Source organism: Balaenoptera musculus, chromosome 1, assembly GCF_009873245.2.
Source record: "Balaenoptera musculus isolate JJ_BM4_2016_0621 chromosome 1, mBalMus1.pri.v3, whole genome shotgun sequence".
Taxonomy (NCBI): Eukaryota; Metazoa; Chordata; class Mammalia; order Artiodactyla; family Balaenopteridae; genus Balaenoptera; species Balaenoptera musculus.
Genome location: NC_045785.1, coordinates 16,838,882 through 16,855,889, shown reverse-complemented (window position 1 = coordinate 16,855,889; position 17,008 = coordinate 16,838,882). Strand labels below are relative to the sequence as shown.

General features: G+C 57.2%; 1 protein-coding gene across 7 annotated transcripts in view; it reads left to right on the top strand.

Annotated features, from left to right (window-relative positions):
- Positions 1-17,008, top strand: part of HSPG2 (heparan sulfate proteoglycan 2) — a 101,690-nt gene that overhangs the window by 40,281 nt on the left and 44,401 nt on the right. For 6 of the 7 annotated variants that reach the window (XM_036843626.1, XM_036843598.1, XM_036843612.1 and 3 more), the window contains exons 4-30: positions 2,048-2,157; positions 2,259-2,317; positions 2,624-2,784; positions 4,425-4,553; positions 4,761-5,015; positions 5,107-5,226; positions 7,216-7,347; positions 7,500-7,644; positions 7,739-7,890; positions 7,986-8,132; positions 9,587-9,750; positions 10,270-10,449; positions 10,545-10,741; positions 10,850-10,997; positions 11,716-11,843; positions 12,190-12,276; positions 12,365-12,423; positions 12,591-12,658; positions 13,568-13,708; positions 13,831-14,007; positions 14,145-14,324; positions 14,438-14,556; positions 15,214-15,325; positions 15,496-15,609; positions 15,697-15,824; positions 16,208-16,294; positions 16,782-16,831. In XM_036843626.1, the coding sequence (XP_036699521.1) occupies positions 2,048-2,157; positions 2,259-2,317; positions 2,624-2,784; positions 4,425-4,553; positions 4,761-5,015; positions 5,107-5,226; positions 7,216-7,347; positions 7,500-7,644; positions 7,739-7,890; positions 7,986-8,132; positions 9,587-9,750; positions 10,270-10,449; positions 10,545-10,741; positions 10,850-10,997; positions 11,716-11,843; positions 12,190-12,276; positions 12,365-12,423; positions 12,591-12,658; positions 13,568-13,708; positions 13,831-14,007; positions 14,145-14,324; positions 14,438-14,556; positions 15,214-15,325; positions 15,496-15,609; positions 15,697-15,824; positions 16,208-16,294; positions 16,782-16,831 (3,549 nt within the window). The remainder of the gene's footprint in view (positions 1-2,047; positions 2,158-2,258; positions 2,318-2,623; positions 2,785-4,424; positions 4,554-4,760; positions 5,016-5,106; positions 5,227-7,215; positions 7,348-7,499; positions 7,645-7,738; positions 7,891-7,985; positions 8,133-9,586; positions 9,751-10,269; positions 10,450-10,544; positions 10,742-10,849; positions 10,998-11,715; positions 11,844-12,189; positions 12,277-12,364; positions 12,424-12,590; positions 12,659-13,567; positions 13,709-13,830; positions 14,008-14,144; positions 14,325-14,437; positions 14,557-15,213; positions 15,326-15,495; positions 15,610-15,696; positions 15,825-16,207; positions 16,295-16,781; positions 16,832-17,008) is intronic. The other variant, XM_036843588.1, reaches the window with a different exon arrangement.

Here is a 17,008-nt window from a genome sequence, read left to right as displayed (position 1 = left end):
GCCAGTGCCACTCCCTGCTCTGCTGCCCACACGCTGCTCGTCTGTCACTTCTCAGAGCCCACTTCTGCCTCAGGGACAGCTGCTGTCCCCTCTGCCTGGAGTGCTCTTCTCTCAGCTGCCTCCCCGTGCCTTACTCTCTGCCTTCAAGCATCCCCTTTGCGGAGAGGCCTTCCTGGCCGCCCTGGGGAAGTAGCGACCTACCGCCACCCCAGCACGCCCGCTCCCCCAGCCCTTGTTTTTTTTTCCTCGTAGTCCGTATATTCCTTGCCCATTTGTTCTATTTCCTTTCTCCTCCCCCTAGAAAGTGATCTTTATGAAGTTCACTGCTATATCCCTTGCCCCTAGAACACTGCCTAGCGTAAGAAAGACCTTCAATATAGATTCGATAAAGCAATGAATGCCCCTCTCAGATGGGAAGAAATAAAACCAAATCCATTCCTTTAGTTTGTCTTAAAGACCAGAGATAATACAGCTAACGCATGCAGCCCCTAGTGTGCGCCAGGTACTGCCATAAGCATTTTACATTCATTATCTTATTTCATCCTCCCAACAGCCCTCTGGGGTGGGCACTACTATCGTCCCTGTTTTATAGATCAGGAAACTGAGACACAGGGAGATTAAGTAACTTGCTTAAGGTCACAGGGCAATTTTAAGTTATTTTAATTGTAAGTGGAAATTTTGCTCCAGAGGCTGAGCTTTTAACCACTAAGCTATACTGCCTCTCATATAGTAATAGCTCATATTATATTGCCCCTACTATGTGCCAGGCTCTGATCTAAGCAATGTGTGTGTGTGTGTGTGTGCGTGTGTGTGTGTACATATATATGATTCATTTGCAACTCATATTTATAACTTCTATTATGAACTCTGAACATTATGAGATTTAATGTGCATAAAGTGTATATAGTAGGTGCTTAATAAACAATAGTTGTAAGTGTATGCTCACCCCAATCTGCTATGAATTTATTCAGCAATCACTTATTAGGCACCTACTCTGTGCCAGGCTCTATGCAAGCACTGGCATACAAGGTGAATGAGATCCAAGGTTTCCCCCCATCAAGTTTATAGTCTAGCAGTAGAAAGATGACAACAGCTTCTGATTCCCTAGCACTTGCTCTATGCCAGGCGCTGCATCTTCGTGCACAGGGAGATGGCCTTGTAAGCATGATATCATTTATTCCCCGCAGCAACCCAGTGTGGTAAATGTAATTAATATGCACATTTGACCAAAAGGGAAACAGAAGTTCAGAGAGGTAAGGTCCATGCCTGATGTGCGGCTGACCTCAGAACCCACGATCTTTATGATGATGCTCTGGCAGGATCTGTGCCACGTGGGGTAGAAGGTGCTCTGATGGGAGAAGCCAAGGGGCTGGGGGACCCCCAGAGGAGAGGCCTCTACCCAGCCAGGGTTGGGAAAGGAGGGCAGCTCAGGCAGTATTCTTGGAGGAGGTGGTGACTGAGCTGAGCCCTGAGGGCGATGACTGGCATGAATGGGGGGGTGGGGAAGCATGTCACGGTCACTCTCGAGTAATTTCTGTGCCAAAAAAAAAAAAAAAAGGGGGACTTCCCCGGCGATACAGTGGTTAGGACTCAGTGCTTTCACTGCGGGGGGCCCGAGCTTGATCCCTGGTCGGGGAACTAAGATCCCACAAGCCGCGCGGCGCGGCCAAAAAAAAAAATTCTGTGCCAGGTCCTCCTGCTCTGGAAGCCACCCCTTCTCACCCAGCCTTCCTCTGAGCCAGTGGAGGTCTCTTCTGCACTATCACTTGGTGTCTGGATCGGGCCATTTTCCCTGTTAGTTGAAGCCATTCAGTCAAGGGTGGGGCCTCGGCTTTGACCCCTGGGCGGCCTGCCAGGGCCACTGCAGCACGTGCTCTCCTACAGGCAGTGCTGGGCACAGCTGTGGGCACACAGGTGTCAGCCTCAGCGAGAGGCCTCTGGGGACCGTCCCCCCCATTTCCACCCACCGGCCCAGCTGCCTGAGGCCACTACCTGCCAGGCTGGGCCCCTCATAGTGACTGCGCCCCCCCCCCACTCCTTTCTGCAGTTTATTTCCGAGCCCTGGTAAATTTCACTCGCTCCATCGACTACAGCCCTCGGCTGGAGGATGCAGGCTCCGAGGAGTTCCGAGAGGTGTCCGAGGCTGTGGTAGACACGGTGAGGTGAAGGGGCTTTGCGGAGCTCCCCGAGTATGGCAGGGCAGGACTGAAGGTGGGGTGAAGGGATCTGGAGGCTGATGGTGCTGTGTCCCTCTCCAGCTGGAGTCAGAGTACTTGAAGATTCCTGGAGACCAGGTTGTCAGTGTGGTGTTCATCAAGTGAGAAGGGTCCCCTGGCGTGGGGGGTGGGGGCTGGTGAGGGACTGACAAGGACGGGGAGGAGCCCGGGTGCCAGGAGGGGAGGCAAGAGAGGCCTAATGGGCTGAACCTCTATTGGTAGAAATTCGGGAATTGGTAGGGGTACAATTTGGACTTTAAGTTGCCTTGCATGGGGTACAGGCTATCCAGAAGCAGGGGGGAGAGTCAAGAGATCAGGTCTGAGCATCAGGCAGGGGGCCAAGGGAGGAGCTGAGACCCCAGGCATCTTCCTCACCCTGCTGCCCTGCCCCCCACACCCGTCCCTAGGGAGCTGGACGGCTGGGTCTTTGTGGAGCTGGATGTGGGCTCCGAAGGGAATGCAGATGGGGCTCAGATTCAGGAGGTGCTACACACCGTCATCTCCAGTGGCTCCATCGCCTCCTACATCACCTCTCCCCAGGGATTCCAGTTCCGACGCCTGGGCACAGGTGAGCCCGTCCTGGAACTGAGGGTCACCTCCTCCAATTTCTCAAACTCATGTGGGCCCCCTTTCAGTGTCACCACCATGGGCTCTCCTAGCTTGGCCTTGCACACCACTAGGGACAGGGAGCTCACTACCTTGTGAGTCTGCCCCATCAATCTTTATGCAATCTTGGCTTGGGTTGAGCAACATCTGTTTCCTCTAACATGTACTCAGTAGACCCAATTTCCACTCTCTATTAACCTCTCTATGTTGACAATAGGTAATAATAATTCCTTTCTTCGTACAGTGCTTCCAGGTCCAAAAACACTTTTGTGTTTAATAATAACCAACAATTCTTCACTGACCGTTCAGTCTTCATAAGAATTCCTATGAAGCAGATATTATTTCTCCTGTTTTAGAGATGAGGGCACTGAGGCCCAGCGAGGAAAAATGATTTATCCAAATCCACATACACAGATAGTGCAAAAGCCAGAATGTAAACCAAACCCTGTGTCTCTGCTGGTCTTGCCAGAACCTGTGACGAGACGAGCTGAGAAACGCAGCTCAGAAAGAACAGGAAACTGGCCCCAAGCCACACAGCTGTTAGATGCGCAGGCTGGCCTTCGTACCCTCAGTCGGCCTAGCTTTCTTTTTTTAATTTTATTTTATTTTATTGTATTTATTTCTTTTATACAGCAGATTCTTATTAGTTACCCATTTTATACAGGCCCAGCTTTCTTTTCGCTGCACCCTCTGTCTCCTGTTTCAACTCCCTGAGTGTTTTCTTCTCTAGGCCAAGCAGTCCCAGTTCATTCCTCACAAGCTACAGTTCCCAGCCCATCCCAGTCTCCATCTCAGTCCTCTCTCTGGGAAATGTCACCATCCCGGACTAAGTGGAACCCAGAACTGAACAAACTTCATCCCTACCATGGTGTCACCCAATCAGAAAAAAAGGGTGAAATCATTTGTTCTGCACGTAAAACCTCAATTAATGTGCCCAAAGATCAAGTTTGTTCTTTGGCATCCCCAGGCCCAGGTCTGAAGATTGCTGAGGCTCCAGTCCTCTTATCCCCACTTTCCAATGAGTCCTCCTGGCTAGGGATGGTAGGATGGGCCTGGCTCAGCCCTGCAGCCCATAGCCCCCGGGTCCCAGGTGGGACGGCTGCTGATCACACCTTCCTTTCCAGCACAGACACCCCCACCCCCCCTGGCCGCTGTGGTGGCCGCAGTGACACCAGGTGAGAGTGTAAGCCAGACCCAGGCTGAGCCGGGTAACTAGAGAAGCTAATGGATGGAGGGGAGGGAAGGATGAGGGCAAGATAGCTGGGCACAGCCCACAGGCCGCCCCTCCTCCCCTTCCTCTTCATCCTCTCTAGGCCTGGCTGTGGCCCGCACGTGTGTGCTGTGATCGTTGCATGGTGTGGCGTGTTAACTGTGTGTGGGGTTTGTGTAAGTGATGGGTGAGGCCACTGCCACATAGCCCACATCCCACATGTGCTGTGGATGTGTTCGCCACATGCTCTGTGCCCTCGCTGAGTCTGCCAGAAACCACGTGGCCTGACACGGAGCCCCAAAGCCCCCTCCCAGCTCTGCAGCACCTGTGCCGCCCGTGACGTTTTCTGCCAACCTCCTGCCTGCCTCTCTGACTGTCCCACACCCCCGCAGTGCCCCAGTTCCCAAGAGTCTGCACCGAGGCGGAGTTTGCCTGTCACCGCTACAATGAGTGTGTGGCCCTGGAGTATCGCTGTGACCGGAGGCCTGACTGCAGGGACATGTCTGATGAACTCGATTGTGGTGAGGGGCTGTCTGGGGACACGGTGGCCTCCAAGTCAGTCCGGGGCTGGGAGGGTTTGCTGCAGGCCAAGGGGTTAGGCGGGTTAGGTGCGGGAGGTGGGCAGGGACACCGGAGGGGTGATGACAGGGTCAGGGCCGGGGAGTGGGAGGGGGCGAGGGCTGAGGAGCCACCCCTTCATGCCAACGCTAAGCGGGCTCTGTCCACAGAGGAGCCGGTCCCCCAGCTCAGCTCACAGCCAGCACCTCTGGCGGAGACACCACCTGTACCGTCCCAGCCGGAGGCAGCCGTCACACAGCAGCTCCCAGCCACCCCTGCTCCCCAGGCTGTGTTCCCCAGTCCAGGCAGGCCCGTGTCCTGTGGGCCCCACGAGGCCACGTGCCGCAGTGGGCACTGCATCCCCAAAGACTACGTGTGTGATGGGCAGGAGGACTGCAGGGACGGCAGTGACGAGCTGGACTGTGGTGAGGGCCGGGCAGGGGCGTGGGTGGGGATGCAGGGGGTGGGGAGATGGCCACTGAGGGCCGCTGGCTGAACCTTGCCTGGTCCCCCCAGGCCCCACCCCACCCTGTGAACCCAACGAGTTCCCCTGTGGAAACGGGCACTGTGCCCTCAAGCTGTGGCGCTGTGATGGCGACTTTGACTGTGAGGACCGCACCGATGAAGCCGACTGCCGTGAGTGTCCCAGCGCCCGCCCGGCGCCCCCGGCCCATTGGCCTAGCTCCCCGAGCCCCGACCCTTCGAGGGTAGGTTTGTGTGCTGTCCCTGGCTGAGTGGTAGAGGCCCTGGGGACAAACTTTAAGGTTTCTCTCTCTTTGTCTCTGAGCTGGCCTTTGTAGCAAGCAGTAGACTACCCGTGGTTAATGTCTCTTTATTTATTTTGTTACCACTCATCTTCTCTTTGTCATATATGCTTGTGTGTGGGTCAGACGAGTAGGCTTGATACACGAGGGTCCCTTGATGAAGGGGTCCTTGATGTATGTGTGAGTCAAAGCCTTCCTTTTACGGGCCTAGAGTTTTTTCATCTAGAGCTGGTTCTGAGTTATTTGTTCCTCCATCTGCACAGCTTCTCATCCATGTGACCATTCAACCATCCACTATCTATCTGTCCATCCGTCTGTCCAGCATCTTTCCTCCCTCGCATCCATTTATCCACCCACCCACTCATCCAACTATCCATCCATCATTTATCTGCAAAGTTCTTCATCAGTCTGTCTACCTATCTACGTATCCAGCGTCCTTCCTTCTGTCCATTTCATCATCCATTCTATCATCCATCAATCTGTTGTCTATCCATCCATCCATTTGTCCAACATCCTTCCTGCCATCCATCTCTTCATCCGTCCATCTATCATCCATCCATGCATTATGCATCTTGCCAGCTCTCCAGGCAGCCAGCCATTCATACAGCCAACATCTTTCCTTCCTCCTCTTCATCTGTTCAGCCATCTATCCATCGCTCATCCATCCATCTAGTCAATGTTATAAACGTTATGACAGTCAAATGGGTGAGACTGGAGAGTCAGAGACCATATCAGGTAGCGTCTTGTGGTTTCTGTCCTATGAGGTGAACCCTGGGGCTTATTAGTCCAAGATTGAGGATAATCTTCTAACCATTGCTCTGTGATCCTGGGTCGCGTGTTTGAGTGCGTGTCGACATTCCCAGTGTCCGCCGGTCCGGCTTCTCCTCCTTGCCTCCCCTCACCTTCCCCGCTCTGCAGCCAACCCTGGAGAGAAGCAGCATCGTGCTGCAGACTGGCAGAGCTTTATGATGCCCTTCTGTGGCTCTAAGCTTGCCTGACAACATGGCCCCTGGGGAGAGAGAAGTAATTGAGGGTTTTAGTTGAAAAGCCCTTCTCAGAGGCCTCTGCGGGGCAACAGTCTAAGGAAGACCAAGTCCTGGTTGACAGAGCGCAGAACAGAGAACATGAAAGCCAGATGGCTTTGGGGGCTCGTGGGGTGCTGGGACAGAAGCCCCCGAGGGAGTGGGAGTAGGTGGCTGCCTCCTGCTCTCCCCTCCGTGCCTTCTCTGTGGACGGGCGGCCTCTGCTCCCGCACCACTCTGCCCTTTCTGTCCCTGCCTGTGTGTCTGTATCAAGCTCAGTCTCCCAGAAAAAGACTGTCAGTTACCATCTGCTAGAGATGTCGAGCTGGGGCCCAGCCCTGGGGCCAGGCCAGCTCCAGGCCTCTGGCCAGTCCACAGACGGCTGCCTCAGTTCAGGCTACTGAGAGGGGTACAGAGCAATGAGGCCCAGGCTGCGGCAGGCCCTCGCAAGACCTTTCCAGTAGCCAGAACCGCCCAGGTATTCCCGGCATCCAGAGATACTGGCCACTGGGGCCGTGCCTTTGACCAGGGGTCTTGTGCTTCTCTGGTGGCTGGCTGTGGGAGGAGCTGAGCGACTGTGGCGTGCCAGGTATAACTGTCTTGAGGAATGCAAGTAGAGTGTGCTTCATTGCTGACCGGTGACCATGACGTTGTGGACGGCGTCGTGGCAGCAGAGTCTGGGTCTGGGCCTGGTCAGGGCAGCTGTGTTGTCATGTAGGCGAGATGAGAGAGTGATCCTGGGGTCACCTGGGGAAGGTGGGCAGGGTGGGCTGTTGGGCATGGGGGGGTCCTCCCTGAGGGCAGTGCCCACTGCCCACACTACCTGGCTCTGTCCCCAGCCGCCAAGCACCCCGAGGATGTATGCGGGCCCACGCAGTTCCGCTGTGTCTCCACAAGCACGTGCATCCCGGCCAGCTTCCACTGTGACGAGGAGAGCGACTGTCCCGACCGCAGCGACGAGTTTGGCTGCAGTGAGCAGGGAGCTGGGCGGCGAGCTCGGGGCCCTGGGCCCCTCCCCACAGTCTCTCCTCCGGCCTGGCTCCTCTGAGCCATTCCCCCCACCCCCACCCCGCTCCTCCTCCCTTTGCCCCTCCCACCTCTCACTCCTGCTCCCATCTCCCAGTGCCTCCCCAGGTGGTGACCCCTCCCCAAGAGTCGGTCCAGGCTTCCCGGGGCCAGACGGTGACCTTCACCTGTGTGGCCATTGGCGTCCCCACCCCCATCATCAACTGGAGACTCAACTGGGGCCACATCCCCTCTCATCCCAGGTACAGCTCTGGGCCCCGGCAGGGGCTGGGGACATGGGGGAGGTGCGGCCAGTGGTCCAGGCCTGACCCCCACCTCTGTCTCGGGGTCCACCAGGGTGACAATGACGAGTGAGGGAGGCCGTGGCGCCCTGACCATTCGTGATGTGAAGGAGGCAGACCAGGGCGCCTACACCTGTGAGGCCATGAACGCCCGAGGCATGGTGTTCGGCATTCCCGACGGTGTCCTGGAGCTCATCCCGCAGCGAGGTACGGCCCATGGGCAGGTGGGCACCGGGCGTGGGGCTGGAGCCGGGGCTGCCTGCCTGGGACCAGCCGTAGCCCACTCCCTTGCCGCCCCGCAGGACCCTGCCCCGACGGGCACTTCTACCTGGAGCACAGCGCCTCCTGCCTGCCCTGCTTCTGCTTTGGCATCACCACCTTGTGCCAGAGCAGCCGCCGCTTCCGAGACCAGATCCGGCTGCGCTTTGACCAGCCCAATGACTTCAAGGGTGCGTTGGTGGATGGGAGGCAAGCGGCAGGCTCCAACGGGCTCAGAGGGCAGATATGGGAGAGCAGCATGCCCTGGACACGTGGGGCCAGTTCAGGGAGGGACACGGGGCTGCTGAAGAAATGCTGAGCCCCGTAAGAAGAGCATTTCAGGGGAGGACAAAACTTTTTTAGGAAAAGCCAAACCCACAGTTGATATTTGCCTGCGTTAGGTGACGATGAGGGTGGGCTCTGGAGCCGGAGTCCGGGTTCAAATCCTGACCCTGACCCTTACTGCCTGTGTGCCCTTAGCCAAGTTACTATCTTGTGTCTCAGTTTTCTCATCTACAAAATGGGGATAAAATATTAACTACCCAGGTTGTTATAAGGACTTAATGGATTAATATGCATAAGCCACTCAGAATAGTGCTTGGTCCCTGGTAAGTGCCCAGTAAGTATCCAGTAATGTCATCCTCACCGTCCTCATCATCCTCACCCTGCAGAATGCAGAGGCACCAGTGACCCCAGAGCATTAAGAACCAAGGCTTTGGCATCTTCTTAGCCCAGGGCTGACCTCCAGATGCACTAGTTACTGCCTGTGTGACTTTGAGACTCTTGGCTTCTTTGGGCCTATTTTCCCAAACATAAAGGCAGGCAGTTGGACTCAGTTCTCTCTGGCTCTGAGAGGCAGAATGGCGTGGGCCCAGGCATCAAACGGACCTGGGTTCAGGAACATTGCCATCATCACAGAAATGCCATCTCTTGGATGGTTGGTACTGCCTTCGAGATCTGGGAGGGTGCTGTAGAGAGAATTCCCGTGTGTGTGTGTGTGTGTGTGTGTGTGTGTGTGTGTAGGAGAGGGCTGGACTAGATGACCCGTCATAATAACAGCAACAGTAACAGCTAACCGGTTTTTGAGCACCTCCTCTGTGCCACGTTCTGTTTTAAGCATTTTATATCAGTTTGTTCATTTTAGCTTCCTAATAACCCTGTGAAGCAAGCCACTATTACCCCCATTTTACAGATAGAGAAACTGAGGCCTTTGCTCAGATCACACATCTGGAGGGTGGTGGAACCAGGACTTGGGCGCCCATTCTTCAGCCCTGTGTAGCTCTCTACTGCCCCCTGTGGGCTGTTCCAACCCTGACAGTCCATGGATCTATTGGCAAGCAAAGGCTCTGAAAAGTCCTGCTGCAAAAAATCCCTTTGACCTTTCCTTGACCCTGGGGTTCCCAGGTGGTTCCCAACCATCATTCTGAAGTATTGGCTTTGCCCAGAGCATGCTTTGGGAGACGGTGCAGAACTTCAGGAGGAAAAAAAAAACCTTTGCTTTTATTTGACTTTGGGAGAGAGACTAACGTTCTCTCTAAATCACACTTCTCCCAAAACTTTCCCATCTCTCTGGGTTACAGCCCCTCAAGGGGGCTATCTCGGGCCAGAACATGCATGGCCCTCACCCCTCCCCTTTGCCACCCAGGCGTGAATGTGACGATGCCCACGCAGCCCGGCATGCCGCCCCTCTCCTCCACCCAGCTGCAAATCGACACCGCTCTGCAGGAGTTCCAGCTGGTCGACTTGTCCCGACGCTTCCTGGTCCATGACTCTTTCTGGGCTCTGCCTGAGCAGTTCCTGGGCAACAAGGTGACAGACCGGGCTGCCGCCCTGGATGGGGAGGTGGCCGAGCCCCGCTGCACATGCCCAGAACCTGCCTGGGCTCCGCTCCCTCTGAAGCCGTGGAGCAGCAGGGCAGTCTCTGCTCTGGGAGACGTGTCGTCTTGCCCCAGCGCAGCCCCCTGTGGGCAGCGGCTCATTCATTCAAGGCAGAGTCAGGCCTGCCATGGTCAGGTTGGGAGGAATGCTGACTCAGCTGTTGGAAAGCCCTCTCGGACCACTCCCCGCATCTGAGCTGGGCCCAGTGCCCTCCTCCGGCCTCCCTGGGCACCTTTTACACAGTATTATCAGACTCCTCCCCCAAATTGGACTGAGCATCCCCAAAGCAGAGCCCAAGTCCCACCCATCTCTGCTTCCCTGTGCCCAGCTCCGTGCTGGACACGCAGTACCAGCTATGCAGAGTGAGGGAGGAGGGGAATGAGTGGACACACAGTGGGCATCAAGCGTGCCCATGACTGGCCCAGCCCTGATCTGCCCTATCTCGGCCAGGTGGACTCCTACGGTGGCTCCCTGCGCTACAGGGTGCGCTATGAGCTGGCACGTGGCACGCTGGAGCCAGTGCAGCGGCCAGACGTGGTCCTGGTGGGCGCCGGACATCGCCTGCTCTCCCGAGGCCACACGCCCACCCACCCTGGTTCTGTGAACCTGCGCCAGGTCCACTTCTCTGAGGTGTGTGGGGCCTGATCCCTCAGGGCTGGCGGTGAAGGGGGTACAGGCTGGGCAGGTGCTGATGCATGACCCCTCCCACCTTTGTCCACACCCAGGAGCACTGGGTCCATGAGTCTGGCCGGCCAGTGCAGCGAGCGGAGATGCTGCAGGTGCTGCAGAGCCTGGAAGCTGTGCTCATCCAGACAGTGTACAACGCCAAGATGGCCAGCGTGGGGCTGAGTGACATCTCCATGGATACAACTGTCACCTACGCTACCAGCCATGGCCGCGCCCACAGCGTAGAGGAGTGCAGGTGCCTGACTTGGCAGGGCCGGGGACCACAGGGACCCTGGCAAAGATAGGGGAGAAACAGCAAGGCCTCATGGTTCTTGCAGCCAGTGTCTTGGTCCTGTCCCCACAGATGCCCCATTGGCTATTCCGGCTTGTCCTGTGAGAGCTGTGATGCCCACTTCACCCGGGTGCCTGGTGGGCCCTACCTGGGCACCTGCTCTGGCTGCAACTGCAATGGCCATGCCAGCTCTTGTGACCCTGTGTATGGCCACTGCCTGGTGAGTCATGCCAGCTGGCACTTGGATACTGGCTACGGGCAAGGGCTTGGTGGGAGGTTCAGGCTGAGGCTTCCTTGTACCCAAAGCTTAGCACAAGCCTCCAGAATGACTGCCATGGCTGCCACCCAAGCTATCATGACCTCTGGATGCATTAACAGAGATATTATGTCCAGATGGGAGAGGTGAAAGTACTACTCTCTTCCACCTTGGTCAGACCAATCCTGGATAGTACTGTGTAAAGCATGGCCTTTAGCAGGGCATTCCTAAGAGGAAGGAGCCTATAAATCATAACATTATTTCTTAGGAATGGTGGAGGGAGCTGGGATTGTGGAGCTGACAGAAAGAAGCCTCAAGCAGGGAAAATTGTTATCTGCAAATCCCTGAAGAGCTGTCAGGAGTAGAAGGAATGGCCTACAGAGGGCAAAACTAGCCAGTGGGTGCAGACTGGAAGAAGAATGTGGGTTTAGGTCAATACAAAGCAGGCATTTGGAACCTTCTATGGGACAGGCTGCCACGTGAGGTGGTGAGCTCCCCGTCAGGATGGAGCTGGGTGTTCCCCTGTCTGCAAAGCTGTGGTAGTTCCAGCATGATGGCAGAGGCTGATCCAGCTAGCCTCAAAAGCCCACCCTCAGGGAGCCCATCTGGTCCAATGTGGTCCCACACTGGGGTCAGAGGGCTGCTCTGTAGAACCTGAACCACTCCCTCCCCTTCCTCCCAGAATTGCCAGCACAACACAGAGGGACCACAGTGCAACAGATGCAAGGCCGGCTTCTTTGGTGACGCCACCAAGGCCACGGCCACTGCCTGCCGGCCCTGCCCTTGCCCGTACATCGACGCCTCCCGCAGGTCAGAGCCAGCTCGAGATGGGGCACATAGGGCTGAGGGAGAGGGCAGTGCTGCAGGCTAGGGACATCCTCTGGGCAGGGAGATGGGAGACCTGCCTGGGTTCAAATCTTCACCTGGTCACTAAATTATTCTAGGCCCCTTGACCTCTCCAGGCCTGCTTCCTTTTCCATACAATGGGGCCATCTGTCTTCCTAGTGTTGCTATGAGGCTGCAGACCAAGAGCAGGTGGGCCTCATAGCCTGCTATGTCCCTGTGGACAGCAATCATTCCCAGAGTGGGACTGTAAGCCCTGGCCTGGCCCATCATCGCAGCCCTGCCCCATGTCCTGTCCACTTGGTACCCACAGGTTCTCAGATACCTGCTTCCTGGACACGGATGGCCAAGCCACGTGTGATGCGTGTGCCCCAGGCTACACGGGCCGCCGCTGTGAGAGGTGAGGGAGAGCCGGTGGGGGCTGGGAGAAGCAGGCCATCGTGGGTGGGGGCATGGGAGTGCCGTTGACAACCCTCTCCCTTCCTCAGCTGTGCCCCCGGATATGAGGGCAACCCCATCCAGCCCGGCGGGAAGTGCAGGCCCACCAGTGAGTATCTCAGCCACCATCCCCTGGCACCTCCCCAGGCTGCCCACCAGACCCCAGTCCCCAAGTCCAGCACAAACCCCATGATCCTTGGGGAGCTGCCCCACTCTGTCCAGATTATGTCCATCCCACTCCCGTCTTGCCTGTCCATACCTACTTTGTGTCTCCAGACCAGCAGATTGTGCGCTGTGACGAGCGAGGCAGCACGGGGACCTCTGGAGAGGCCTGCCTCTGCAAGGTACGCGTGCCCTCCCCTCCCCCACCCCAGGGGCCTTGGGTCCCAGCGCACAGCTGGGAGAGGGAGGAAGGAGGCTCCATCCTCTCCATCGCTCCTTGGCCAGTGGGTGGTGACCTAGCTGCAGGCAGATGGGCCTGGTGGGCTCGTCTTCCCCTTCACGAGAGGTGGCCCGGCATCAGGAAGGAGCGCTGGTTTGGGGTGGCAGGTGACCTGGGTTCAAGTCTCAGGTCCTTTGCTAGTCATTCTTTGTGAGACCGTTATATCTGTACTGTAGCTTTGCTTTAACCGTGCTTTCATTCCACATTGACACAATGGTGTAGCTAATAGCATCACCAATTCACAGATGAGGAGATGGGGGCTCAGAGGAGGGAAATGGTTTGCATTGAGCGGGGGAGCATTAAGTGTCTGCAGAAAAAAGAACTGGGCAGATTTTGGAATCAGGCATTCCTGATGTTACATCCCAGAGCGGATTAGCAAGCTGAGGAACCCTGTGTAAATCATTTCCCATCCCTGAGCCTCGGTTTCCTCGTGTGAAGCATGGAGATGTCACATCCCTCTCAAGGGACTTAGAGGAGTTAAATGAGGTGCTGGTTGAATAGAAACTAGCACAGTTCATGAAACACTCCATTCATAGTAGCAGTAATTATTCTGACCACATTGCTATATTTCAAGTCTAAAATTTATTCGTGAGCCCCCTAGCAACCAAAGAGAAAAGAGAAAAACGATTGGTTGTATAAGCTCCCATTAATGGGGAATTATTGTTCACATGGTGGCCGCCCTCATACGTGTGCTCTTTTCACGGCTCCCTCTGGCCTTGGGTTCCCATCTAGAATATGGGTGGATTGGACCGGAAGCTCCAGGCAGCCCCTCCTGTGGGCCACCCTGCAGCTCCCAGCTCTGTGCCTGCAGAGCAACGTGGTGGGGCGCCTGTGCAACGAGTGTGTCGCTGGCTCTTTCCACCTGAGCACCCGCAACCCTGACGGCTGCCTCAAGTGCTTCTGCATGGGCGTCAGTCGCCAGTGCACCAGCTCCTCCTGGAGCCGCGCACAGGTACCTACACGAGGCGGGTGGCTGGGCAGACTGGCGGGACCTCCAAGCCCAGGGCTGGGTGGACCAAGGGCCAGTCACAGGCCACGGCCCCCATCCCGCCTTCTTCTCCCCCGACCTCCTAGGTGCTGGGGGCCTCTGAGGAGCCCACCTCGTTCAGCCTGACCAACGCCGCGGGCACCCACAACACCAGCGAGGGCATCTCGTCGCCCATGCCCGGGGAACTGGTCTTCTCCTCCTTCCACAGCCTCCCGTCTGGGCCCTACTTCTGGAGCCTCCCTTCACGCTTCCTGGGGGACAAGGTGGGCGGGGGTGGGATGAGAAAGGGAATTCCAGGCAGCATGGTACCTTTGGAGAAGAGGCGGAGGAGGTGGCTGGAGCAGTGGCAGGGCCCGACGGTGGGGGCCCCAGCTGACCACCTGTCTGCCTTGTGTCCCAGGTGACCTCCTATGGCGGAGAGCTGCGCTTTACAGTGACCCAGCGGCCCCAGCCTGGCTCCGCGCCTCTGCACAGGCAGCCGCTGGTGGTACTGCAGGGCAATAACATTATCTTGGAGCATCACTCTTCCCAGGAGCCTAGCCCCGGCCAGCCCAGCACCTTCACCGTGCCCTTGCGAGAGGTGAGCAACACCATCCCAGGAGACCCGCGGGGGGAGGCGGGCAGGCCCCCTGCTCCTCTCACTCAGGTGTCAGGCTGTCAGGGGTTGCAGCCCATAAGCTCTTTCCTCGGCAGCAAGCATGGCAGCGGCCTGACGGGCAGCCGGCCACGCGGGAGCACCTGCTGATGGCACTGGCGGACATTGACACCCTCCTGATCCAGGCATCCTACACCCAGCGGCCAGCGGAGAGCAGGTGTCTGGGGCCCGGGGCGGCAGGACCGGAGGGGACTTGGGGGTGGCTCCAGGCTAAGCGGTGCGATGTGGTGCAGCCAGACTGCCAGCTCTGCTGCTTTCTGGCTCTGCGGCCTTCTTGTGCCTCATTTTCCCCATCTGTAAAATGGAGATTATAACAGCACCTCCCTCAGAAGGCTTGTCTTAGGTCGGGTCCCCAAGAAGCAAAGCCTGAGATGGGGATTTGGGTGCCCGTGATTGACAAGGAGAACCTGGGAGGGAGGGACACAGGAGGGAGAAGTGGCCAGGCAAGGAAGCGGTGTCAGGTGAAGACCAGCCTCGGTCTCATCCCCATGGAGCCCTGCAAAGTCATCCTGCCTTGAGGCAGAGGGGCCTTTGTACCCTGGGTCAGTCTGTCATTGGTCACCCCAAGGGAGTGGGACAGTGTGACCTCTCCTGGCAAGGAAGGCTCATTCCCTGGAGGAAGTTACAGGTATAAGCCTTTCACCACAGCCCTTGCAGCTGCTGGGGCATGGACGCCCAGTCAGGGAGCTGGGCGGGGCCCCAGTAGCATCACAGCAGGGCTGCTGGGTGGATTAATGAGGTGATAGCGCGTAGGGCTCCAGGGGTGCCAGGCCCAGCGCGAGTGCTCATTCATAGTGGGTCTTGCCACACCCAGGGTCTCTGGCATCAGCATGGATGTGGCTGTGCCTGAGGACACCGGCCAGGACCCTGCACTGGAAGTGGAGCAGTGTACCTGCCCACCTGGGTACCGTGGCCCATCCTGCCAGGTGAGCCCTGGGCCCCACCCACCTGTCCAGCCAGCTCCCTCCACGGTGCTTGCTGGCTCCTCCTCCTTTAGCTCTCCCACCTCCCCAAGCCCACCCCAGCCATCCAGTGGTCCCTTCCCAGAACGGCCCCTGCTGAGGAAGTCCCTCCACCGTCATCTTCCTGCCCCCAGGACTGTGACACAGGCTATACACGCATGCCCAGCGGCCTCTACCTGGGCACCTGCGAACGTTGCAGCTGCCATGGCCATACAGAGGTCTGTGAGCCCGAAACAGGTGCCTGCCAGGTGAGTCCCACCCTCCTTCCTTCCTACCCCAGGGATCTGTGGCCTCCAGGGGCTCAGCCTCAACCCACGTTCTACCCCCCCACACAGGGCTGCCAGCACCACACAGAGGGCCCCCAATGTGAGCAGTGCCAGCCCGGATATTACGGGGATGCCCAGCGTGGGACACCACAAGACTGCCAGCCATGCCCCTGTCACGGAGCCCCTGCTGCTGGCCAGTGCGTCCAGTCCTTGCCTGTACCTGCCCTTTCCTGAAACGTCCATTGCCCTGTCCCAGATTCCCTTCTTCCCAGACCCTTCTGAGAGGCAGTGGTTAAATCGTGGCCTTACCACTTCCTCAAGGTGTCACTTTGTATAAGATACACTTCTCTCTCTGGGCCTCAATTTCTTCATCTGTGAAATGGGGATAATGACGTACCTCCACCTTGGCCCCTGGTGTGAGCATGAGATGATGCCATGGAACTCTTAGCACAGAGCCTGGCATGTAGCTGGCACTCAGGACACGTTAACTCACATGCCCGCTCCTCCTCTCCCTCCTGCCCTGGTCCTGAAAGAAGAGCTGCTGACCTTCTAACTGGAAATTTGCCCCCCGCACCCACAGAGCCACCCACACTTGCTTTCTGGACACAGATGGCCACCCCACCTGTGATGCGTGTTCCCCAGGCCACAACGGGCGTCATTGTGAGAGGTGAGGCAGGTGCGGGCAGGGTAGGGAGCGTGCAGGAGGGGCTGCCCCTGGAGTCAGGCTAGGCCCAGCCCTCCTGACCAGAAGGAACCAGAATCCGCCCACTCTGTCTCACAAAGGCCCCCAGAAGGCAATTAGCTCCTTTACCCGAGAGCCTAAACCTTTAGCCTGGCATTCGAGGCCCTCAGAGATCTAGGCCTGCAGTTTACCCCCAACTCCCAACACCCCCTGCCCCCCTGCCCCAACCAGGCCAGAATCTTCCCAGAAAACCCCTCATTCTTGCTGAAAGTCCTGGGTTTGAGGCCTGACCATACTGGGCAAGTCCCTGCCCTTCTTCTCCCACCTATTTCCCCATCTGTGAAATGGGTGAGTTAGGCTAATAGTTTCCTTCCAGCACTCTGAGGTCATTGAGTCCAATACGGGGCCCCCAGCACAGTCCAGGATTCTGTGGTTCTTCCCTCCATTCACCCAGTGCTTTCTCTCACCACAGCTGTGCCCCAGGTTACCATGGCAACCCCAGCCAAGGCCAGCCATGTCGAAGTGAGTCGGAGTGGGGAGGCTTTTGGGATCTGGCTACGCTAGGGGTGGAACTAGGACAGAGCCTTTGTTCTCCTTCAACCTGGGGCAAGTGACTTTTACCTTTCTGAGCCTCGGCTTCTTTATCTGTAAAACGGGGGCAGTGAAAGGCCCACGTACCCCAGAGGGCTGCTGTGAATG